Here is a 26,440-nt window from a genome sequence, read left to right on the forward strand (position 1 = left end):
TGTCATAACTGGCCACTTACCTGTTTGGAATTAAAATTAATCTTTAGCTGTGTGCCATATGATTCTTTCAGTAGACAATGGCGGCTGAATTCCTGAGCTGATCTTTATACCAATATTGCACTAAGGAAATTAAATAAAGCTTTTCTAGCAAAGCAAGTTAAGCCAAAGCAATTGGAAATAGCCATGAGGTCACCTGGATCCTGCAGTAGGAATTTTGTTGTCTCTTCTAGTCTGTAACACCATGTTTTAAATGCCAAACACACTTGGATGGTTAGAAGAACAAAGGGGGGGATATGGAATTCAAAATATTACATCAATTTTTGGACCAGAGAATTCTGAAAAATATTACCCTTGATCAGGCAGAGAAGGCATGCTACGGACCCCGTCGATAAGAGAATTCCATCTGGCGGGGTCCAGGAGGGGGGCCTTCTCTGCAGTAGCACCCGCCCTCTGGAACATCTTGCCCCCGGAGGTGAGATTAGCCCCATCGCTCCTGGCCTTCCGGAGGAAGTTGAAGACCTGGCTCTGCCACCGGGCTTGGGGCAGGGAGGAGAATCGCCATACTTAGGGCTGGCTAGTGCCCTGAAGTGCCCCTCCTACGCAAGGAGACCACAGCCATCTGGATTTTATTATATTTGGTAGCTCTGTGAAATTGTTTTATAGTGTGTTTTATACTGAAATTTTATTATATATTTGTTGTTTTATATTGTAAACCGCCCCAAGTTCCTCTGCTCAGAGGAGATGGGCAGCGACGAATCTGATAAATAAATAAATAAATGAATGAAAAATCATGAACACTTACTCAGATGTTACGAACGCATAGTCCTTGATTGCCTGCACAACATCATCGAATTTAATTTTGGTTGTTCGTGTCCATCCATGATAGATAATGGGCTTCCCATCAGGACCATCCCAGCAATCCACTAATGCAGGCAACACAGGGAACATAAAGGAAAATATTTAATTGCCCAATAAGTAAATGCTAAATGTGAGTGACAAATTAAGCACTTATCAGCTATTGATTCTGAAAGGCGACTCAGTTCCTGAGACATCAAAGAAGCAGAAGCTAAAGATGCCAGAATGGAAAGCCTCGACCCTTCTTTTCTGCTTCTTCGTGTCAGCTTGATCCCTCTAAAAGAAGGACTTATTTGAAAAACAAAAAGGCAACTGCCCAAAATGGAACTCTGGATCTGAACTACAAGTGTCTGCACCTGACTTTCTGCTTCTTTTGATTCAACATTTTTGCTTTATTAATCAAAGCAAGGAACTTCAGAGCTAGTTTGTTGATATATCAGGTATCAATCACGTTTATTACAGCCCTAAGGCCAGACACAATAAAACTATACATAGTAACAATCTTACATTAATACATAGGTAAAGGTAAAGGTTTCCCTTGACGTAAAGTCCAGTCGTGTCCGACTCTAGGGGGCGGTGCTCATCTCCGTTTCAAAGCCTTGGAGCCGGCGTTGTCATAGACACTTCCGGGTCATGTGGCCAGCATGACTCACGGAACGCCGTTACCTTCCCGCCGAAGCGGTACCAATTAATCTACTCACATTTGCATGTTTTCGAACTGCTTGGTGTGCAGAAGCTGGGACGAGCAACGGGAGCTCACCCCGCCGCGCGGTTTCGAACCGCCGACCTTCCGATCGACAGCTCAGCGGTTTAACCCGCAGCGCCACCGCGTCCCCGCCATTAATACATACATGTACGTAAAAACAAATGCAATCAATATACTCTGACCCAAAATTTGTTTAAAATAAAAATACTAAGTGAATTAAAATAAAACACCGTGTTAAAAATTTCAAATCTAAGCGATGGTGTGGCGTATTGTGCAGACGGTAGCACAAAACTGGGCAACCTGGGAGGATATTTATCTGGTATATCAGATAAAGAAGCAGTACATAAATTTCCACTACCATGGCTGCCACGAACAGTAAGGTCCCGAGTAATTCAACAGGAAATTCATGAGAACTGATAGTAATTAATTACTTCAGTATCTGTGGTTTTATCTTTCCACTGTAAACTGCAGGCACATTTTAGCATCAAACGTACAATTAGTTTAATAAACAAATAAAGAATAGAGTATAATGATCCTCTAGTAAATATTAAGGTAAAGGTAAAGGTTTCCCTTGACATGAAGTCCAGTCGCGTCCGACTCTAGGGGGCGGTGCTCGTCTCCGTTTCAAAGCCGAAGAGCCGGCGTTTGTCCGAAGACACTTCCCTGGTCACGTGGCCGGCATGACTACACGGAACGCCGTTACCTGCCCGCCGAAGCGGTGCCTATTAATCTACTCACATTTTGCATGTTTTCGAACTGCTAGGTGGGCAGGAGCCAGGACTAGCAACGGGAGCTCACCCCGTCACGCGGATTCGAACCGCCGACCTTCCGATCGGCAAGCTCAGCAGCTCAGCGGTTTAACCCGCAGCGCCACTGCGTCCCTATTAGTAAATATTACTTCCCCTAAAAGGTAGAATTTAAATTATTATGTATGGGGTGAATGGAGAGAGAAAGAGATTACTCACGTTCAATGCATCGGCAGCCCATTCGGAGACATCTGATGTAAGCTTCTGTGGAAGATTCACTACGAAGCTGATCTCCTGTGAGATACCTAGGCCAAAAAGAACAGTGTGCAAAAATGAAACGCAGCTTTCCATGTTATCAAGGGTGAAAGGCAAAATAATTGACAACTTACGTATTATGAGAAGAAGAAATCCAGTAATGGGACAAAGGATTATTCATGTCTTGTGGGTCCACCGAGGCATACTTCTCATCCCAAATACTGTTTTCTTTTGAGAAAAGGTAAGTAAGAAACTATAATACAGAAAGACAGAGAGAAAAGGAGAAAGAGAGAGATGTGAATAAATGCTATTTGCCTAAGATGGGCCAATTCAGTGGTCATCCCATCATTTCCCATTTTCATTTGTGGATGTGTTGTTGTTTTAAGAAATAAAAAGGCGAACAGATGTCAAGGATGAAGGGATTTTCGGAAGATGTAGCTTGGCAAGCAGAGAGACAGAAAGACACCCCATATAAATTCAGTCTATTACATACTTGGCCAACATCATGACTGAGAATGTTGGCAGCTATAATTAAAAAATATGTAAGACCTCTGTCCTTTCCTTCATTTGATCACTCTCAAAGTAAAAGCAAGAGCGTGGACTTTCCTAGTAAAAAGAAATCCCTAAAGCTACTCACATGTTGACAAACTAGTTAAAAATGAATCCCGAGAATGAAAAAACTGAAGGTTTCTGTCCCCAATATTGGAAAAGTCTTTGGAATATCTTTTCTTAAGATGCCTGCCGAAACCACTTCCTGTGATTTTTTTGGACACTAGATGAAGACCTTTCAATACGTTCCAGCTTTGAAAATATTCTGATGTTGTTTTATGTTACTGCTATGGATTTTATTTCTGGGATGTCCAAAGTATTGTTTAATGGATTATTGCTTAAAATTGTCATGGCTGCCCTAAAATGGCAGCAACTAACATGATTTTAAGGGCAAATGACCAATTTGTGCAGAACTTCAGTAAAGATTTTCACATCTTGATGGCAATATATTTACACACACACACACACACACACACGTGTGTGTGTCTTTGTGTGCACTACTCACAGGAGTACACACACTATACCTCTTGGGTGCAAACTGACGGTAGATAGAAACTATTGTGGTGATATAATTAAGTGTTGTCTAGAGCAGTGTATCTCAACCTTGGCAACTTCAAGCTGTGTGGACCTCAACTCCCAGAATCCCCCAGCCATCTTGAAGTTGCCAAGGTTGAGAAACACTGCTCTAGAGTCATCAGTTTGGCACTATAGAAATTGAGACACTGGGAAATTTAAGCTTTGGTTGGATTCTGGAGCCCCATAATATTTCTTACGGGAGAAATATTGCAAACCGATGACCCTCTTTACCTCATCAACATAGAGGAAAGGTTCGTCTGTTTCTCTCATAGTGTCATCTATAAATCTGGACATCCGTTCTCTTACTTTACTAAGATCCTGTGCCCAAGATTCCTGAAATCACAAAGAGTATCGTCAAACATGTCTGTTCATCTCCAATGTGTCATCCTTAAAAAGAAACAGCGATGCCACAGCATGTGAACACTGCAAATGCGGTCTAATGGTTAAGGTGCTGGACCTGGAGTGAGAAGAGCCAGGTTCTAGTCCCCGTTCAGTCAACAGAAGCTCCCTGGTAGACTTTGGGTGAGTCCTTCCCTCTCAGAGTGGTATGGTAGTTGGTGAAGGTTCTGGACCAGGAATGGGGAGACCTAGGTCCTAGTCACCCCTCAGCCATGGAAGCACTCTGGGTCAGTCCTCCCACTCACACTACAAGCCAGGGTTGGGTATTATTGGGCGAAGGTGGTGATTAGAAACAGGGAGATCCAGGCTCTATTCCCTTCCCCGAACCATGGAAGTTCCCAGGGTGACTTTGAGCCAGTCCTTTCATCTCTGCCTAAAACCAGGGTGATATAGTGGTGGAAGACTTGGACTAGGAGTAAAGATACCCAGATCTGAGTTCCTGTTCAGCCACAGAAGCTCCCTAGGAGACTCTGGGCCAGTCATAATATTAGCAAAACCTCACAAGGCAGTTGTTCTGGGAAAAACGCCCAGAGTCCCCCATTGGGGGAGAGGGGTGGTAATATAAATCAAATAAATCAAATAAATAAAGACAAAATACCCACACCATGAGTTCCTAGAAGAAAGGAGGGGTGTAAATACAAGTTCATTAATTGAAAACACAGGCTCAGGAAAATGGTATGAGTTGGCAAGAGCTGTTGTGTTGATAAGTACACTATAAAAACAAATCACTAGAAGGAATTTCAGACCCAGTCATAACACATAAAGGTACAATGTTAACATTATAAAGACATCAACTCTTTCACTCTGCACGAAGAAACGTATTTCAAAGGAAGGTAGTGATGAAGAAAATACTGATTTCACAGAGGACAATGCACGGAGCTCTAGGTGATAAATTACAGATAAAAATAAACGTAGACATTGTAGGCGGAGAGCCGCGACAGTCAAAAATCAGAAGTCTAGTAGCACTCCCACAGACTAATAAATTTTATTTAAAGGCACACACTTTCACAAACTCAGCTGTAGGTTGGTGTTGAACACATAAAAACGTGTTATTCAACACCAACCTTTGGAGTAAGATGGCCATCTAACCGTTATTCTTTTGCTCTGACATGGGTGCAAGGGATGGGTCCTACCACATTTCACCACGATGTCATACATACACACACCTTGAAAAACAAGAGCTTTGGGATCTTCTCACCTGCTGTTCATGCAGCAGAAATCTCTGAAAATCATGCAAATGTACTGCTGAAGCATCTGGCCGATCTGTGTTTCTGCAACAGAAAGTTAAAGCAATTTGGAAAATGCCACATTGGAGGGAAAATGCACAGCATTCAGTATGTATTCTGACAATGCTGAGACCGAGACTTGGTAAACAAGAACAGCACAGTCCTTAACCAAAGCCAACTGCAGCAGACTATGATCTGAGCTATCTACTGGTTCAAACAAAGGATTTAATTATCATCATTTAAAAGTAACTTCTGGAGCCATTTTTCTTAATTTGTTTTCCCCTCCCAAATTGTGGGATGGGTTAAAAGGAAAAATAGTAGAGCAATATCAATTGAAAGGATGGGAAAGATTTAAATGAAAACATTGGACAGGAAAGGAAGATACAGAGAAAGAATTACAGGTAGTCCTCGACTTACAACCACAATAGGGACCAGGAAATTCATTGTTAAGCAGTACAGTCTTTAAGCAAGGATCACGTGACTGCACCCAACTTTACAACCTTTTTCACTGTGGCCATTAAGCGAATCACACAGTTGTTAAGCAAACCACTTGGTTGTTAAATGAATCACGTGGTTCCCCACTGATTTTGGTTGTTGGAAGTCAGCTCGAAGAGGTCACAAATGGTGATCACCTGACCCCAGGACACTGCAGCTGTTGTAAATACATGCCGGTTGCCAAGCACCCAAATTTTGATCAAGTAACTGCAGGGATGCTGCAACGGTTGTAAGTGTGAGGACTGGTTATATGCCACTTTTTTCAGCGCCACTGTAACTTTGAACGGTCACTAAATGAATGGTCATAAGTTGCGAGTACCTATATTGTATTTGAGGACATGAATGTTTCATTTCCTGAATTTTAAACAATACTATAAAAGTAGGGCTGTGCAGCACTTTGGAAATAATTCAGAAAAGGGGTTTGGGAGCACATGGGAAACAGACATGGCTCTTTGAAGCTGCTGCCTCTTTTCAAGGGATCAAGCAATAGCTTTAAAGAGTTGAAGGGAGGTACATTGCAATGCCTCTTGTTGAAATCAGATCTGAAGCCCTGCATAATCTCACTATGAGGTACAGGTAGTCCTCGACTTATGACCATTAATTCAGCAGCTGCTTGAAGTTATGACAGTGTTGAAAAAAATGACTTATGACCAGTCCTTGCATTTATGACTGTCACAGCATCCCTGAAGTCACATGATCAAAATTCAGGCGCTTGGCAACCAGCATGTATTTATGACAGTTGCAGTGTCCCAGGGTCATGTGACCACCATTTGTGACCTTCCCAGCCGGATTCCGATGAGCAAAGTCAATGGGGGAAGCTGGATTTGCTTAATGACCACATGATTCACTTAACAACAATGGCAAAAAAGTCATAAAATCAGGTGTGACTCACTTAACAACTTAGCAACGTAAGTTCAGGTCCCAATTGTGGTCATAAGTCAAGGACTACCTGTATGGTATTATCAAAACAGGGGCAGACATCTAGCTAAACCTGAAGAATCCTGTCTCATTGTGACTGAACAAATGTGAAAGTGTTTATTACTTGATTGGCCAGATTCTGCTTCTTTTATCGACGGAAACAGCTACACAAACTAGGATTCCTGGCTAGTTCTCTTAAAAACACAGCAACATAAACACTAATTGGGGCTCTATTTAAACAGGGATTGCAAACCAAAGTAAAGGCAAAACCTTTTTCGGTTCTTTTATAAAATATATCCAAAGAAAATAAGAAGTTCCTAATTGACTGCTTAATAGTAACATTTGTACAGAAAGAAACATTTCACCTGCAGTCTGAGAATTAAACTTAATCTTACCAGTTATGAGTTATGCAATAATAAGTCATCTAACTGCCATTGAGTTTCCACATAATCTTAAATCATAATCCAGATTTATCAGATGACTATATGAAGAAACTGAATGATAATGCATGGCTTCTTTCCATCTCTTATGTACAGCAAATGGATAATTGGACCAAAGATTAAAAGCTTTGTGTAAATGTTATGTGTTATCCTTGCGTTATGTGGTGTTTTTCTGCTCAAATAAATTAAGGGCAACAAACTCTGTCTTAAAGTTCCTTTACAAATCATGGCTTGTTTGGTTTCAGTGAACCATAATCCTGTGTTCGTGTAAGCTACGTCTATCAATATGAATAGGAGGCATACTCCAGGAGGACATTTGCTCACAGTGTGGTTTACTAAGCCAGGATTCCTTGCTTAAAATAATACACCAACACAGTCAAACCTGCCTCATTAGTTAATCTACTGTGACAAACAGGAACATGCAACATGATTACCTCTCAGGGAAGATTCTTATCAAAGAACTGTCAATACAGATGTGAATAGAATTGTATCATACAGTATCTCACCCTAAAAGGAACATAGTAGAATCCTTTTTGAATTCATCAAGAACCTGGGAAGAGGAAAGTGACAAGTAAAGGACAAATAATTTTTCCCCCACGAAACAGTTATTGCCTGGAGAAGAATATGTAGTCAAAGAACTGAAAATCATCAAAGGCTTTTGTTTACATCTTTCCTATTTTTGAAAACTTGCTCCTTCTCCCAAGCTACTCTAATCTTATTCTTTTAAATAGCAGATATATATATATATATATATATATATATATATATATATATATAAATATAAATAAATATATATATATATATATATAAATATATATATACACATATATACATACATACATACATACATGTGTATACACACACACACACTGTATATATGATTTTAAAAAGGAAGATGAAAACCAATACAAACTAATATAAAGTAAGAAAACGAAAGAAATCAAAAAGAAAGCTAAAAGTGCAAGAGAGGGGGGAAAAGTAGAAGAAAAAGGAACATAGAAAAGAAAGAAAAAAGATACAAAGAAATAGCTTCCGATCTTCTTTACAGCAGTTATAAATGCAAAGTGTAACCACCCAGAGTCCCTCTTTTTGGGGGAGATGGGCGGTGGCAAAATTCGAAAAATAAATAAATAAATTCACCTCTTACTCTATGGTTACAACATAACTCTCTTCTTTCTATAATCTATCCTGTCTAATCATCAAGACCATAAAGGTCATTTTTTTCCTGCTTCATGAAAAAAGTCTAAAAGGGGTCCAGACTCTTATAGTTCTGAATCGACCCAGCGAAAAGTAAGGAACTCTGCTTTCTTGCTTGCCTAAAGGGCAAGACCAAAGGCATGCATCCTAGCCAAGTGCTGTATTCAGGTTACAACACAAGTGACGCTCTACATATTAAGAGGAAGTAAGATAAGAGCAGAACATTTACCGATTTCTGTTGCTCAAACATAATCTTCTTGTAGAAAAGATGAAATTGCTCAAAGCTAAGTTCTTCTTTAGCAGCTCTTATTTCCTGAGAAGAAACAAACCGTAAGTAGCGAGGCAGCCTTTGGATTTCCCCGAAGCTACATCTACCCCAAAGCCATCTATCTTGTCCCAGAGTAGAGGAAAGGGAGGTATTATGAAGAATTCGTGTACGTGCACAACGGGGGAACAGGACTACTATTTATTTATTTGCCTAAATTTGTAGGCCGTCTGGTTCCCAAGCTTCAGAGCAGCTTACGATACTCACAGATTAGAATCCGTAGGAACTCAACAACCCAGATCAAAGATATCTGAATACAAGAAGGACTGACTAACTGACTGACTGACTAAATAAATAAGGCAGGCCAGTCCCACCTTAAAAAAACAAGGGGGCACAAATATCAAAATGCCCACCAATCCAACTATCATCTTAACAGTCCTGTGAAAGGCTAGTAGCAAAACCTCCAGGTGAATCCTGGGGTGCTTTCTAATTGCACAGAGAAAGACCACCTCTGGGCACACATCCCTTTGATCTCTCTCAGGGGCAGGGTCTTAAGCAACCCCTCCCTAAAAGTGTGGACTGGAGACGCAGAATTGATTTAGAAGGAGGCAGTCTATAAAGTACGCTGGAGCTAATCTATAGCAGCTTGGTTGGCCAAAACCAACATTTTGAACTGGAAACCTGTTGTTTCCAGTTACAATAATGGCTTTCATCCATTAATAGCCTGGCCACTGCATTTTGCACCAACTGCTGCTTCTGGGTCATCTTCAAGGACAGCCAGAAGTAGAATGTATCACAGTAACCTAACCCTAAGATTTACTTATCTGTGTCAGAATCATCACAATTAAAATAAGGCATACTGTAAAACATAGAGTTTAAAATATAAAATATAAAAGTTAAAGTATGTAAAAGTTAAACAGATCTTGCCCAGAAACTGGCAACATTAATTGCATTCTGTCGTGCTGTCATGAGGTCCACAAATGTGCATTGATCAGGGCACAAAGGACAAGCGTACATACGTGTTGTTGTCTGCATGTCTCCACAATCCCAAAAGGCAGAGGCCACTGGATAGCCACCATAAGATGATGTGGGCATGAGTCACTATGGCCAGGGGCTCTTAATCTAAATGGGGTTAAAACTGGTGCCCAACCATGCTGGGCAAATCTTCCCCTGCTATTCTAGCAAGAACACTAGCCAGAAAGAAAACGCACCCAGACACCAACCGCTTCCCAGAGATGCCACATGGGTTTAATAGGAGGAAGGAACTGTTCTCATCTCATGATGATTGTGGTGTGCATATTGGAAAACTCAATTTACACACCTTCCCTGTACCCTTTGAAGTGGGGCGGAAGGGGCCCTACCCTTTGCCACTAACAAGATCCCAAGAGGAAAAAATCTATGCCCCAATGAAATACATTCTAAATCTTCCCAAGAGAAGGAATGTCTTTTGCATTCGGTAACTTGTAACACAAAGGAATTCTAGTTTACAAAAAATCCTAGTTCAGCCGAGAGAGAATGCTTACTGTACTTACGCAACAGGACATGTTTTTAATATTTGGATACTGTCACCCACGAAGACTGATTATTTTGGAACAGTGTATAGTAATAGGTAAGCTGTAGGGCATGGCTACCCATATATAAGCCTAAAATAAATACTTACCGCAAACTTATCTTTCAAGTACTTCACACTGTTGACTTTGAAGTTTACTGATGGAAGTATCGTTTTCAACTCTCTAAGGCTGATGCTGAATTTAAGAGAAAAGAATAACAAGAACATGCTTAACAGACTCGTATTTCACCAGCAAGAACCTAAAAGTGCAGGAAAACCAACATGAGCCCAGAAAGAAGGCCTGGCTCAGAGGCTGAATGAGGTACTTTTGTTCTACTTTACAAAGGATGCCACCTCTATTTGAATGCTGCTGAATCTAAGTCCAATTTAAAGATCACCAACCTTCAGAAAGTAGAACAAGGGCAAAGGAGTTGCTTGTCAACAGATCACGCATGGACAGGATACTCAACAGGTCCATAGGTGTAATGGTATGTGGGAATGCCCATGGGAGACAGGAGGGAGAGCTGCAGATGGAACAACCATCATGGGAAAGATATCTCAGCCCTCAGAAGAGGAGGAGGCATGGGAAATGTTTCAGAAGGGACCCTCCAGAGAGTAAAAGGAAAGTAGGGGAGAAATTCTTTCAGTCCTGCAGGATTCAACATAACCCTACAATAAAGATACGGCTTGTACTGCTGGTTGTGCTTCATGTCTGAACTACCCTCTGGGCTAACAAGAGTTCACTGGTCACCATCTTCTCCATTAACACGAGAAAAACTGTATGTTTATTTATATTACAAACCGTGTGCTAAAATGTGTGTTTATGGCTATCAATTAACACATGCAAGTCACTCTGTTCTTTTTCAAAATGCATTTCCTCAATTTTTGGTAAGATGGAAGTGCCCATCTTAGAACACAAACACGGTTTTCATGGAAAAAAGGTGTTCAGCCTTTTGCATCTCTGCCTGAAAAGTTATGGGATAAGAGCCACTACCAGGATACAGTGTGTTAGGCTGAAAGGGCTGATAATCAGATTGGATATGATGCAGTTGTACTTATTACCTGATTTATAAAACACAAGCTGTAAGAGAGGTACACATTCAAACAGAAGTAAATACTCATATAAAGGAATTAAAGTAAATGAAACACAAAACCAGAATAAAGGAAAAAAAATACAATGCAGCATGTATCCAGCCTCAATAGAGACAGACAGTACAGGTAGTCCTTGTTTAGCGACTGCCTCATTTAGTGACCGCAATTATGACAGTGATGAAGAAGTAAATTTACTACCAATCCCCTCATTTATGACCTTTGCAGGTCTGTCAAGAAAAGGAAAGCTGAAGTAAGATCACAGTCATAGTTTCACTTAGTGACCGCTTCACTCAACGACTAAGTTCCCAGTCTCAATTGTGGTCGCAAAATGAGGACTACCTGTAAAATGCTGTGCATATGATGCTGAAAAATCTCAGGAAGCCAAAGGACTTTAAGATAGGAGTTAGAGGCTTCCCTAGTCAGGTTGGTGAAGAGCACATTTCACAACTGAGGGATCACTACCGAAAATATAGTCTCCCTTATAACTGTCAGACCTTCAAAACGAAAAGCCATTGCAACAGCCTTTGGCTGATGATCCTGAGTGAATGCATCTGCTTCAGGCCCAAACTAGATAAAGTCAAACCAGCATGATTTAAAAACAGCAAAACACAACACCAATGAAACACAGCCCAAAGGTTTATGATGCTGGTCAGAAGCAGTGCTCCATGACTCCCACCTGCCACAGCAAAGCAGCTGCAGTGTTTCATGGCTAGAAAAGCAATCTATGGAAAAATCCCTGCTTAAATGAAAGGTTTGATTTTATAAGACAGGAGGCATTTGTGCCGCCCCTCTGATCTCACTCTGTGAAGGAAAAACACGTGTAATGAACTAAAAAGTCTAAAGGCCATGCTTAATTACTACATTATCATCACTCTTCACAGCATGTGCAGGGAGAAATGATGGATGCTACCTTGAACTCACACAGTTACTAACAGAGATGATGAAGTGCACTCCAATATGCAGGAAAGGTACACTTCACTAATTCATTCCCGTCAGTCGCTGCATTGATAAACTGTCTTTCATTGTATGAAGGCGTATTTTAGAAGGAAAACAGTCACTTGCCATTCCGTTGCCTGATTCTTTCCATCTTGGAAGCATACTGCAAAAACAACTACATACCAACCTCTCTCTCAAAATGGTATTTTCCAAAAAGATCAGTCAGAATACCTAAAGCAAAGATTCCCAACCTTCCTGGAAAACACAATATAGTCATCCAAAGCTTTTGCCAACCTGCACCCAAACTATTTGAAATGCATTTTGCTCTCCAGCATTCCAGCTAAAAGTCCCTGAACTAGTTTTGAATTCACTGAAAATCCAACTCACATTCATCACTTGGATTCACAATCACTGAATATGCCAAGGATACAAGTTCCCACTGTCATGCAAAAAAGCACCAGTATTTAAAGTCAATAATCTGGGGTTGCCTTCAAGTCAGTCTTGACTCCTGGCGACTGCCTGGACTGGTCCCTGCAGTTTTCTTGGCAAGGTTTTTCGAATTGGTTTGCCATTGCCTCCTTCCTAGGGCTGAGAGAGAAGGACTGGCCCAAGGTCACCCAGCTGGCTTCGTGCCAAAGGTGGGACTAGAATTCATAGGTTTCTTGGTTTCTAGCCTGGTGCCTTAACCACTACACCAAACTAGCTCTCCAGATAATGTTACATTATACAAATATTGGTGAAGCTCCATTGCAAATAATAATGGAATGTTGATGGTAGATGAGATATTTTATACTGTTTTAGGGATGTGCAGCACTTGCTTCCAAGAAGGCAAGTGTTAAGGTTGTCAATCCTCCCAAAAAGCAGCATCTTTCCTAGGCTTAACCAGGAGCTGCACAATCCCAGGAAAATGCACGGACGCTCAAGCCCACTCCAGAGCACTTTGTTGCACCTTGTTGGTGCTTCCTGAACTCAAAGTTTATTTCCCTGGGGTTCCCTGCCATGTCAGCCCTGGAAAACACGCTGTTTCTTTAACAACATCATCTGGTGGGATGCATGTGCTCACCACCCCTGCTCTGAAGCACCTCTTCACTTCGGGGGCAAAGTGCTGCAGATCCCTAATAGTTGCCTCCCACAGTAACCACAAAGACAGCAAGTGGGGAAATCACAACACTGTCATACTGCCAGGAGAGGGGAGGGCAGCTAAAATTGTCTGCTGTGATTTGAGTTTTCTCATTTGATTAGTTAAAGGAATTTGCTACAGGTAGAAAGTCCTTAAAATCACTGGGAAAGATGTTTTTGAGCCTCACTGATGAAGATACTTCAATTGTGAATGTCGAAGGTTGAACCTGGGTTTTGTTTTTTTTTTTACACACACAACATGTGTATGTGCATGAAACCTACTCTTCCCCTGCCAAGATGCTCAAGAGTTTCAACTGAGTTCACTCTCCCCACCCCAACAATTCTACTGAATTTCGAAAGTTAGAGGCAGAACTGTCTCACTTCCTTAACCTCAAGGTAACACCAGCTGTGTTACCATTTGGTGTTATAAACACAATCAAGAGGCAGCCAAGGTCAGATGGGGCACATTTAGGGCAGCAGTAAAGGTTCTGGGGCCCTGTGGATCTCCCATTCATCACGCTTCCTTTATTGTGCTGTTTCTTATCTAAACACAGGTGCCAGTATAGTGTTGTGAGCAAGGATCAAATAACAGGATGGGCTGGGCCCTTCACCCGTCTCCTGAGACTCATAACTCAGCCTCGGTCACACCACTTCAGCTCCTGGGGAAGCTAATCCAGCTCTTGACCTGGCACCTTATGACTTGATATGCAAGAATAACCCAGCACTGGTGACCATTTGCACAAACACTGTTTCTTGCCTCTTTCAACCAGTTTCCTTGTCACAATCAGGATTTCCCTTCAGGCCTTCTACAGGCATCATGGAACTAAAATGCAGGGAATGGCAACGTAACTTCACTGAACCAAGTAAGAATTGGCATGAATACAAAATGAGGTGCTTTGGGACTAAATGCTACACGATAAGCATCAGCTTTCCACAGGAAGGAGTTTTCAGTTTCACTGAATCGGTTTGCAAAAATAAAACAGTGGTGTGCCACAGCAGAATATGGAATCCCTGGATTAAAGAAAGCTGTGCTAATGCCATTGTCATGCTCTGCTTCAAGACGGCCCTGAGCTAAGCCATTTGCCATCAGATACAATCATGAAATACGTACAACTTTCAGAAGTGTACCTCCAGGGTGACATCAGCCACCTAAATGAGACTCCTGGAAGTCTTCCCTGGATATGGAGATTTATGCCAACTCCGTTACACGTAACTTTTGAGGGGCAACTTGCTTGACAGAGTAACTTCTGTGCATGCAGGTATTCTTGGAGAAGGTTGATTATCTTGACCCTTTTCCATCTGGGTTGAGGACTGGTTTGTCATCCCAATGGAGGACCTCTTGCAAGGAGAGAGAACTTCTCCATAGATTTTGTTTGACCTCACAATCATTTTGATTGACTGAATCATTTTGAACAATCACAAGATTGTTTTTTAAGGAAAGGGGCTTAGTGAAAAAGATGTCCATTACATCTTGCAAAAGGTGTACTCATTTCTCATATTCATTTCTCCCTTTCTTCCCACAAACTCTTAAAAAGTGCAGTGTAGTAAATCAATAACTTTTGCCAATTATTGGCAGTATTATTTTCAACATTTCTTATGGGCTTGCAAAAGTGGACCTTAATAGTCATTTGTTGAATCCCAATTCCACACATGAGAAAGGTCCCCTGTGCAAGCACTGAGTCATGTCCGACCCTTTGGGGGGACACCGCTTTCGCGATGTTTTCTTGGCTGACTATAGAGTGGGGTGGTTTGCCATTGTCTTCCCCAGTTGTCACCTTCCCCAGCAAGCTGGGTGCTCATTTTACCAACCTCGGAAGGCTGGAAGGCTGAGTCGACCTGAGCAGGCTACCCGAGAATCCAGCTTCTGCTGGGATCAAACTCAGGTCATGGGGAGAGTTTTTGGTTGCAATACTGCCGCCTACATTTTTATTATATTATATTGTGGAGCCATTCAGATTGTGGGTTGTGATCTGTCCCCACCCCTGGGAGGTTGCTAGAAACTTAAAGGAAGATTACTTAAGATTGAAACTAAAGCAAGTCTATATAGCAAAGCAGGAGTACCATCAGAACTCATTCCTGCTTTGCCTGGCCAAACCCACAGTGGGCTGATTGAGAACCTCTATGATATACACAGGAAAAGCCAAATATTACAAGTGGTATATTTCTTTCTTGTCCAAACATAGACCAAAGAAAGCATTACTTTTATCCATGAGGGAAATCATGCAAATTCATTCATCGTTTAAGGAATGACAGGACTGCAGTTTGAAGTCCCAGCGGTACTGGGCTTACAAACCACAATGCTGGGTTCAGACATCATGCTAAGCTGATACCAAACAAGCCACATTATGGTTTAGTGCAATGTATAAATCCAGGCAGAGAACCTGTGGCAACCTATCAGCAGATTATTATGGCATAAACTTTCAAAACTCTATGGCACAATAGGCACCACAAAATTCCCTTGGTGATTAAATCTTCATGACCTTTGCCAAGAGTCTGGAGTCTATGTGTATCTCACACACTCACACACAGAGGATATATCATAAAGTCAGACTCCTGAGATAATTTATTACATAAATTACATGAAATGTTCAAATTGGTTGCCATTTTCTTCTAAACATTTCCTTACTCATTTGATGCATGACCTCTGAACATGGCTAAGTACAGTAACATTTTCTCTGGAAAAAATTAAATTAATAAAACATATTGTGATTAGCCTATGGGGCCTGACTTTTGGTACACCCTGTGTGCAAGAGTGTGTGTGTGTGTGTGTGTGTGTGTGTGTATCCCCCCACCCTTCTGGCATTTATTCCAGTCCTACTTTCACAGTTGAGTTTCAACCTCAGTTCTGAACACCAAAGCTCCTGACAAGGTCTAGGTTAGGCTTGGAAATTGAAATTATTGTCAGAGTTACTGTTAATTTCTCAAGCTTTATTTGCCTACCTATATTTACTGTATTTTTTAAATCAGAAAAAACCTGAACCGGTTTATGAACCAATATAGACACTGCTCCCGACCCAAACAAACTTTTCAGATCACAAACTCATGGAAGGCAAAAAGTAAAGGACTTATCTAAAAGCAAATATAGGCCTATTCACATCAGATTTTAGGAAAGGGTGTTTTTTTTTTAAGTTTCAATGACTTTATTGCAACAAAAACACACATGAAGAAAAACAGGGCACAACTCTAAAACCTGAAATGAACGTGTACCTGTTTCTTCTGGATTGATCCACCGAGTAAATCAGCTTTCTCAGCCAGCTTTAAAGAATGTATAAAAATACAGCATGGATTAGTTTTGTAAATAGATGACCAGACTTAACAATGTGTTGTAATTTCAACACATAAAACAGAAAAACAGAAATAAATGCTTCTGTTTCAATACATTATCTTTTATGAAGAGCAAAGAGCAGCAAAGTATCTTTCTCGTGTTTCCATGACTGTGGGACAGATTCTGAAGAGTATGCCTATAATTTCAGTATCAAACAGTATAAAGTATACGTGTGAATGTGAAAAATGCATCTTGATGACTACAGAGACCATTCTGGTCACTTTCAGCATGGAGCTAAGACTGGTGTATAATCAACAGTCCTTTTTTTTTTAACCTGTTCAATCGTGTCCGATTCTCGGAGACTGCCTGCACAAGTCCCTGCAGTTTTCTTGGCAAGGTTTTTCAGAAGTGGTATGCCATTGCCTCCTTCCTAGAGCTGAGAGAGTGGGACTGGCCCAGGGTCACCCAGCCGGCTTTCATGCCTAAGGCAGGACTAGAACTCTCCTACTATGCCTGATTGGCTCTTGGGCTGAGAGGGAGGGACTGGCCCAAGGTCAACCAGCTCGCTTTGTGCCCAAGACAGGACTATAACTCACGGTCTCCCGGTTTCTAGCCTGGTGCCTTAACCACTAGACCAAACTGGCTCTCTTCTACGTACTTTAGCCTATGCCAATTTCATGTAGGCTTTTTTTATCCTACAACCATCATCCCTCTACCTTTGCTTTGCCTAGCAATGTCACTGCATTTGATCATTGTCTCAGTCTGCTACAGAATTCCTTCCACTATGCATAACACTGAGGGAAAAGATGCCCTTAGACTAACAGTCCCAAAACACTGCATCTCATCAACCCCTTCATGAAGTTGCAGATTGTTCATCCACTCCCAAATATTATATGAAAATAATTTAATAAATACAACTTTAATAGTACTATGAATAATAACAACAACAACAACATTGACCCCTTGGATCAGTGTTTCTGAACCTTGGCAGCTTGAAGATGTGTGGACTTCAACTCCCAGAATTCCGCAGCCAGCAAGTTGAAGTCCACTCATCTTCAAGCTGCCAAGGTTGAGAAACACTGCCTTGGATAGTCTCATTGACCCTTTGGAGTCAATACTGACCACTTTGGAGCACTCTGGAGAACCATGCCTTAGATCAACTGGAAAAACTCATTTAAAAAGATAAACCAGCCAATTCTACACAGGGAGTAAGCGCAGCTGTAGTTGTAGACATCTGGTCGATGTCACTATGACATCAAAATGACCTCAACATGTTGATGACATCATGCATGTAACTGCTTGACCTCCTGCCCCAAAGGATGCTTATGGCTTTAGCGGTACATGGTATTACATATCAGCCTTTAGAGAACTGTATGTTTGCACAGACCCAACATTTAGAACAATTCCTTCCAAGAATATTGTTACTACTTTCCTTACCATGAGTAATTAAACCTAGTTCATTCCAAAATTTCTCACAGGCTATCCTAAAAAAAAAGGCATATATAAAAATACAAAACAGTTCTTCCATGTACCTCTCCGTAATTGCTGGGGTGCCTGCATTTATAGCTTCTTGATGCAAAATATTCAACCCGCAAAGCCATTTGTCAGCCTCATCCTTTGAGTCAGCTGCAAAGGAAAGGAAATGTAAAGTTACAAATTAAGAAGCTGCCTGGTGTAAAAAGAAGGGTGTGAAACATCTGTTATCCCACTGACTGGTGCCAAGAAATAAACTGCATACTTCTGGAGGAAAGCAAAATGTCTAGAAGCAATTCCTTGAATTAAAAATAAAAGACTTGTATTCTATCAGTCTTATACTCTGCATTATGTGCCTTAATTATATCTTGAACAACTAATTTAAAAAAAAATGTAAAAAGATATTTTAAAGCTTTAGAGCAGGGTTTCTCAGCCTGGGTGTCATGAGTAAGGATGGCGAGCAGGGGGCTCCCATCCAGACTGTCAAGCGCATGCGTAGCACTGATGAATTGTTCAGCCATTCAAAGAGACACAGATCGGGACCGCCTTAACCCTTGGGGGTTATATGTCTGGGTTTTTCCCACGCTTCTTCGGTTTGTTAGGATTCCTGTTAAGTACTAGCAATAAATATTAGAGACCAGTTCCTTGTCTCAGTGTGTTTCCTGGTTGTTAGGACATCAATCCTAACAAACTCCTACTCCCATCGAAAGAGGGAGGAACAAGCAATTAAGGAGATACGTTTAGAAATGTCTTCAGAAAACCAAGAAATGCGGCTCGCCATCCTTACTCATGACACTGGGCCACTTGAAGACATGTGGACTTCAACTTCCAGAATTCTAGGAGTTGAAGTCCACGCATCTTGAAGTGGCCATGTTTGAAAAGCACTGCATTAAACAAACCAATTTACTGGTCTGAAAAACACGGCTTTAGAGAATACAATAATAGAGATGCAGAAATACTTAGAATCCTGTATCGTTAATTATACATACATCCTCTTCTTTCTAGCCCTTCCACATCTCTATCTGATCCCTTTGTTACCCTTTCAGTTAGCACCAAACTCCTTGTATTAGCTTATTTATATCTGCATTTGGGAATAAGGATTAAGGAGATGTCAACAAGCACTGATTAATTTATTTATAAAATTCGTATGGCCACCTATCTCACAAAAAAGTGACTCTGAGCAGCGTACAACACTTAATTAAAAAAAACCCAATAAATATATAAAACATTCATTGTTAAAAACTATAAAAACACAGAAACAAGAGAAGTTTATGTGAGCGGCAGGAAGGGAGCCATCGCAAGATTTGGAAGGAATAAGGTCGCAATCCCAGATTTTAAAGGAGAAATTCAGATATAATATGTTTACCTGCTAGACTTAAAGAGTTGAGAACAAACTGAGTGCCATAAAAAATGGTGAAACAATGCTCCTCTTTTTGACGTGTGGCCTTTCCGCGCTCAAAATCCTTTGCGTTTTTCCCTGGTCGGATTTCCTTTATTTCCATTAAATCCACTGAAAAGAAAAAAAATGAAGGAAATCCAAAATGTAAAGGTTATTTCAACATAAGCCCATTTCGACAGGGTGGCTACAATATCAGGTTTCATAATCAGACTCAAGCGTATAATTGCTATACAGCATACTCATTTGGAGCTGTCTCCAACAAAAGCATTGCCATCTAACAAACAAAAAACTAGAGCAAGTTAACTGGTAGTATTTCTCACTTGATCAGTAGGGTACAACTAGGATTTTGCATTTGTAGATAAGGGTCATTTTTGTACCTGCAACTCAGAGGATCTTCCCAGTCTCACTCAACCATAACTGAAGTGACATAAAGCCTGCCCTCATTACTGTCATTTTGGCACAAAGATGGTTGAAAGACTCTAGAAGTCTTCTCTGACATGCCACCACTGGTGGAACAGCCTCCCCCTGAGATACAGACCACCCCAATCCTTCTGGTTTTCTGAAAAGCCATGAGGACAAGTTCTGGAGGACAAGAACTTTTCCTTTTAGGATGGATAAAAAGTTAGAAAAAAGTCATGGAAGATTATTTCAATCTACGATTACTGCGGCAAGATTGTGATTTGTAGGAAGATGGAAAGATTCAACACTACCCACTCCGGAGGAATGGTTGGTGAAATTGACAGATCTTGCTGAGATGGAGAAACTGACTTCTTTGATTAGAGAAAGGACTGGAAACCCCCTTTATTGCTGACTGGAAAGCTCTTATGGACTTTTTGCGAAAAAATGAAAAAAAAATGAACTTGTGATTTATGGCTTTGATGATTAGACAGGATAGATTATAGAAAGAAGCGAGTCATGATGTAACTTTAGGGAGAGAGAGGTTAAAATATAAGTGTACTTAAAACTGCTGTGAAGAATATTGGAAGCCACTTCTCTGTATCTTTGTTCTTTCTTTTCTATTTTTTACTTTTTTTCCCCTTGCATTTTTAGCTTTCTTTTTTATTTTTATTTTTTCTTCCTTACTGTATACTAGTTTGTATTAGTTTATATCTTCCTTTTTAAAAGTACACACACACACACACACGTATATCCTGGGGCCAGGATGTTAATGGAGCTCTGGAGTGGGTATGAGTGAGTCTGGATGCGTTAGCATAGAGAGTTCTTATGGGGCAACCTAGTTTTTAACTGTTTGTAAATCTGAATTTTGTTTTTATCTCTGCTTGCTTCCCAGACTTCCTCTGGTGGATGGGTGGTTATATACATTTCTTTAATAAGTAAGCAAATAATAAGTCACTATGTGTAATGGTATGTGGGAAGGACCTTGGGAGACAGGAGGAAGAGGCGCAGACTAGGCAACAGTCAGATAAGAGGCAGCTGAGCCCACAGCAAGAATGGGCGAATGGCAAATCTCTCATAAGAGACTCTCCCTAATTTCTCAGACTTTAAAGGAGATGGGAGGAGAATTGTACTTTCAGTCTTGCAAGATTCTGTTAATGTAACCTTACATTAACGTTAGGGCCAGTACTTCTGGGTGTGCTTCTTGTCTGGACTACCTTGCAAGGCTGATACTGTGCTAGATGTGACCAAGAGGCACCAGAATCAGGGACGTCTATCTTTGCACCTTTCAAAAAGCATCAACTTGACCACAGGTAGTCCTTTTGCTTATTTTATTATTTTTATTTTTTATTATTATTATTTATTGGCAGCCCTGCTCCAATAAACCTGGAAGCTCATGCTCATCCACCAGCTATTCTCCATCTCAAAAAAACCATTGCAGAACACAAAAAGAGATTTTTCTAACGGATGGCAGCAGCTGCTACTCCAACAAGGGAGAACAGGTCACAGCACCAGAAGAAGGGCTGAAGCTTCAACCTTGCCAAGTGAAGTTAAAAAGGGTGGCACCTCGTCACAGTAGCCCCATTTAGCTGAATCAAACCCCACCCCTGATATATTTACCAGTTATGTGAAGGGCAATTAACGCTTTCATGTCTGACTAAAAACCTTCTCATTTGAGTAAATTACATTCAGGTAATCTTGTTTTCATTTGGGACAACTCTTCATGAACTTGTTCTAAGTGGAGACCACATATATTGAAATGATCCTTGTAGGACTGACGCTTCAGTGAACATTTTGGTGTTCAGAATTATCTTCAGCCTGATAGTGGCCAAGGGAGGCATCTGCTTTGTCTGCTTTTTATTTTTCAAAAGTTTGGGGGGGGGGGGTTTCCCTCCATAAAAAATTAACGTGAAGTTAATAAGCTGTAAGCACAGCACCAGCTTCAAGGATCAAGTTTATTTCCGACAACGCTTCTGAGCCAACATCAACCACATGCACATTCTTAGAAAATGGGGAGCAGCTGCAACCCAGCATTTTGTCTGGAAGCGTGCTCAATTTTTCCTTTCCATTTTCAGAATTGCGGCTCTATCTTCCCTGCCTGTGTTCAAAAACGCTTCCTCATGCTCAGGTTTTATTAACACAATTATGTTACATGGAACAGAAGGGAGGGGAAAAAAATCAACTCTATCTGAAACACAAGTAATGTGTATTCTTTTGATAAAACACTGACTCAAAAAGAGAGGAAGTGGTTTCATTCCACTGTGCAAACTGGATGTAAGAACAGACAGATCTTCCTACAGGTCAAGGGTTAGGGTTTGAGCAGCAGCAAATAAAATGATGTTTCAGTCTGTAATCTGAATTACCTTCCATGCTCTTTACGTGACGTACTCATAAGAAATTTACTGATAGTAAACAAGCGTACGTGTGTGTCTAAGTATACAAATGCACGTACATGCTCACACGTGTGTCTGTGTGTATCTATATCCCCCATCAAGTTTCCATGGAAAATTTTCAAACTGTAATACTGGGATACTGCTGAGATTACGAAGAGGGGAAGTGGGGAGATAAATACCTGTTTGCAATGCTCTTCTCCTTTATTTTAGGCCAGGGTTTTTCAAACTTAGCTTTAAGATGTGTGGATTTCAACTCCCAGAATTCTAGGAGTTTAAGTCCACGCATCTTAAAGTTGCCAAGTCTGAAAAACACTGCTCTAGGCCCTTCTCCTTACTTCAGAAATAAATGAAGTAAGGTCAAGTATCTACAACTAGGAAAATTGGGATAAAGGTAGAAGATATTTGGGTATAGGAAGCAAACTCTGTTTGCCTTCCTTGGAGCATTTTCTGCAATGGTATGTGGGAAAGACCTTGGGAGACGGGGCAAAGAGACACTGCCAAAGGAACAGTCAGATAAGAGAAGGCAAAGTCCACAGCTGGATAGTGGGCGAGGCAAGAGGCTCAGAAGAGACCCTCCCTAGTTTCTCGGGTTGTAAAAGAGACGGGGAGAATTGTACTTTCAGACTTGCAAGATTCTGTCCATGTAGCTTTACAGTAAATAAGAAATAGTTCATCTAGTTGTGGTTTTTATCTGGTTCACCCTGTGAGGCCAACACTTCTAGAACAGAAATTAAACACTTTTAACTTCAGAGTCGCCAGTTAATGGAACTTCCTAGGGTCTTTTCCAGTAGCCAAATTAAAGTGCTTTCCATCCATCCATGCGTTGGGAGAACACCACACTAGCATGATAGAGAATAAATGTATTTTTAAACATTTATATTTTTTAATGTTTATTGATTAATAGTATTATTTATGATTTTTATTGAATTTTTAAACTGTTTCTATTGTGAACCGCCCAGGGTCCCTCCTTCTGGGGGAGATGGGCGGTGATAAAAATGTGACAAACAAACAAACAAATAAATAAATTATATTTGCTGCCCCCCATCGTTGATCCCTAACCTGCCTCTACTGTATTTATTCTGAGTCAGTGTCAAGTGATGCTGTCCTGATTACGTGGGCTCAGGGTAAGATGGTAAGCAAAGCTATGGGTTGATGCCTCAAATCCATTGTTGTCTTCTCTGTCTTAACTGGAGGATGGGATATCAAAATGACAAATTAATTCTGACGTAAGCGATTGTGAAAGGATGTGTACTAGGGAAACAAAATCCATTCTGATTTAATCTGTGTGTTAATGGAATATAGGTTGTTAATGATTAACAACATGGAAAGGGATCTAATGGTTGTGGTGCGTATTTCAGGATAAACACTGGCCCAAGAGGAACTCATGAAAATGAAAAAAAATCTACATTTAAAAATCCTTAAACTGAAAATAAAATTGCTAACACTGGGAATATCCTTTGTACCTCAAAAAAGATACTGGACAGGTGAAAAACTTGCAGAAAAGTTAGAACAACTTACCAATAGGGAATGTTAGGACTCTGAAGCTTAGACAAAAAGACAAAGTAAACAGAGGGGCTTGTACAAAATTCTGTATGGCATGGAAAAAATGGATGGGATAGGATGTTTTCATCTTTTGTGAAATATAGAAGCTCATCCAAAACAGCTACAGGTAGGAGGTTCAGGAAAAGAGAATAATTTCTTTGGGCAGTAATTAGTTCAAACTAGAGACTTCACAAGCAATCAGTGTAACAACGGCCATAGCCTGAACTATGAACAGCGAAAATAAGAATAACTTAGAAGCCACAGGGCCATATTTTGTTTGTGGATGTTCTACAAAGACACACAAAATGTCATTCAATCATAAATAAATAAATCACTGTATCCAATTCCCTCTGTCAAGGGATAAGGAAGTTCAAGACTATCTCTGCCTGGTCAAATTCATGAGGAAGGAGAGATAGCAATGGAAATTTAAGATATCCATGTAAATGCATCTTGCTATTACTTAACAGAAGGCACAATTAATTCTGGATTTGTGATCTGATCCGGTATAGCTCTTATGTTTTTAAAATGGCACCCCAAAATATGTCCATAACAGGTCCTGTCCTGATTCCAGAAATGTCCTCTTACTCCAGCACGAATACAATAGCTGCCATTACTACTACTCCTATGCCCAGAAAGGCTGTAGAAATAGAGAGGGGATGTATACCAAATCCCTGAAAATACCCCTTTCCATCTCCAAGCACCTCTAGATTTGAGCACTGATGTAAATGGCCAAGCAGCGAGGTAGAAATTGGTTCATTAGACATTTGCTTGTAAAGGAAAGTTGGCCCAGGGTTCAATGATTAACAGGGAGAAGGGAAGGGGAAGGAGAAAAATTGACTCGCGTTAAAGCTGAGGAATTTACATTAAGATTATAAATGGAAAGAGGGTGTAGGCATTCCATTTTTCTAACAATTTTTTTTTCTCCTTTATAGCAAATTTAGGGGAAAGCCTAAGTACCGCCCGGAGTCAATACGGATTGCAGCAAGATATAAACACTGTTTACTAAATAAAACAGGTGCACACTGAAACAAAGAACGGCTGATCCCATATTTCAGACAATACAAAAGCCAGCTATTGTCCAAACTCTTTCCATCCATACGCAAAATACAGGTGGAAAACAGAAGAACTGGATGCAAATATAGACAATGGGATTGTGTTCTTTTTGGAAAGTCAACATGACCAATATTTTCACTAATCAGCCTCTGATATGAGAAACAGAAAATTTAAAAAGCCATTGTTTCTTCTGCAAATTTGCCTCACTGACCCTAAACAGGGAAACAATAGCTTAATTCTTGTTTCACCCCGCTTGGCACTGTGCTATATACAGCCAAAAATGCAGCTGAGACCTTAGTACATCGATCTGAAAAAGCTTTACGTTACAACCATCAGCTACATTATTTCTGTATACCTTACTCCAACTCAGTAAATTAAAGGCTGAAAGGGGTACATCTCTAAACCACATACATTTGGCTGGAAGAACTTTGCAGATTGCAAATACGTTCAACAGCTGTAATTTTTCTATCATACTTTAAAACTGAAGGTGGGGTGTTTTTTTTTGCTTTACTAAATATTTACGTTATTTAGTATCAAAGAACATTCGTTGGTTCCATGGTCTTCATCTGCATGGATGAAGATATAAGGATAAAGTTCAGCATTACTGTACATTACAGAAAACATTAGCAAAGAAGGAATGTCAGTACAAACGGCACAAGACAGAGATGGACAGCCCTCCCTTGTTTTTCTCACAATGACGATAGAAATTAACAACAGAACCCTCTATTGATATTCGGACTAGCCTGGTTTTCTCTTCTGCTATATTTTATCATGCTCTGTAGGCCTATTTCCAACGGAGTAGAAATCTGCCATCAAAACACCCCCTACTGTCAAGTTCACCAGTAGTTTATTTATTTGCAATATTTCAGCACAAAGGTCCACAATCCTCATGGTTGTGTAAATAAGAGGGAATATCTGAAAATAAGCATTACCTAGTGCTTATGGAAATATCACCAACATGGCAGAGATTCCTTCTTAAGCACTGTAAGTATTCCACAATATTTGTACTGCTGGACTATACAGCATTCCTTTCACAGAGAACACTGTTCAGATTAAACCATGTTTTATAAAAACAAGGGTGACTTCTTCAAGATTGAAAGTACATAAACAAATAATGCGTGCTAGACTCTAATATGTTATTTATTTGTTTTGAGCGCAGATCTTTCATTCTACTCAACTGTGTACCGTGCTACAGACAGGATGTTTGTTTATTTAATACCTTTATATGGCCAGCCATCTCTAGGGGGCTAACCATTAAAAACAGTATAAAAACAATAATCCACTATGCTTCTCCAACCTGACTGCCCACCAGATGTGTGGATTAACTCCCAGAATTCCCAGCCAGGATGGTCTCCATTGAGAAATCTGGGAGTTAAAACCCACATGCCTGCAGATTGCTTAGGATGGTGAAGTCTGATTTTAAGCTCCTTCTGGTAATATTACACCGTATTAACATATCAAGAGATCATAGCTGGGCCAGGAGAGTTTCAGACATTTCAACCCAATCATGCTATAAAGGAACCATTTTCACAGGAAACATATTCGAATATAAACTTTGACGAAGAAAAAGATTTAGAATTCCCTCTCATTACATTG

The 26,440-nt window shown here is 40.4% G+C and overlaps 1 protein-coding gene across 1 annotated transcript in view; it reads right to left on the reverse strand.

The window, feature by feature from the left end:
• PLCG2 (phospholipase C gamma 2) overlaps positions 1 to 26,440 on the reverse strand; it is a 70,419-nt gene that overhangs the window by 31,069 nt on the left and 12,910 nt on the right. Inside the window, exons 2-12 of the mRNA XM_063312807.1 lie at positions 19,428 to 19,571; positions 18,121 to 18,214; positions 16,531 to 16,578; positions 10,288 to 10,372; positions 8,592 to 8,675; positions 7,672 to 7,715; positions 5,285 to 5,357; positions 3,919 to 4,020; positions 2,697 to 2,815; positions 2,527 to 2,612; positions 803 to 923 (exon numbers count right to left, since the gene is read on the reverse strand). Coding sequence (XP_063168877.1) covers positions 803 to 923; positions 2,527 to 2,612; positions 2,697 to 2,815; positions 3,919 to 4,020; positions 5,285 to 5,357; positions 7,672 to 7,715; positions 8,592 to 8,675; positions 10,288 to 10,372; positions 16,531 to 16,578; positions 18,121 to 18,214; positions 19,428 to 19,571 — 1,000 coding nt within the window. The remainder of the gene's footprint in view (positions 1 to 802; positions 924 to 2,526; positions 2,613 to 2,696; positions 2,816 to 3,918; positions 4,021 to 5,284; positions 5,358 to 7,671; positions 7,716 to 8,591; positions 8,676 to 10,287; positions 10,373 to 16,530; positions 16,579 to 18,120; positions 18,215 to 19,427; positions 19,572 to 26,440) is intronic.

This window comes from Candoia aspera, chromosome 11, assembly GCF_035149785.1.
Source record: "Candoia aspera isolate rCanAsp1 chromosome 11, rCanAsp1.hap2, whole genome shotgun sequence".
Classification (NCBI taxonomy): Eukaryota; Metazoa; Chordata; class Lepidosauria; order Squamata; family Boidae; genus Candoia; species Candoia aspera.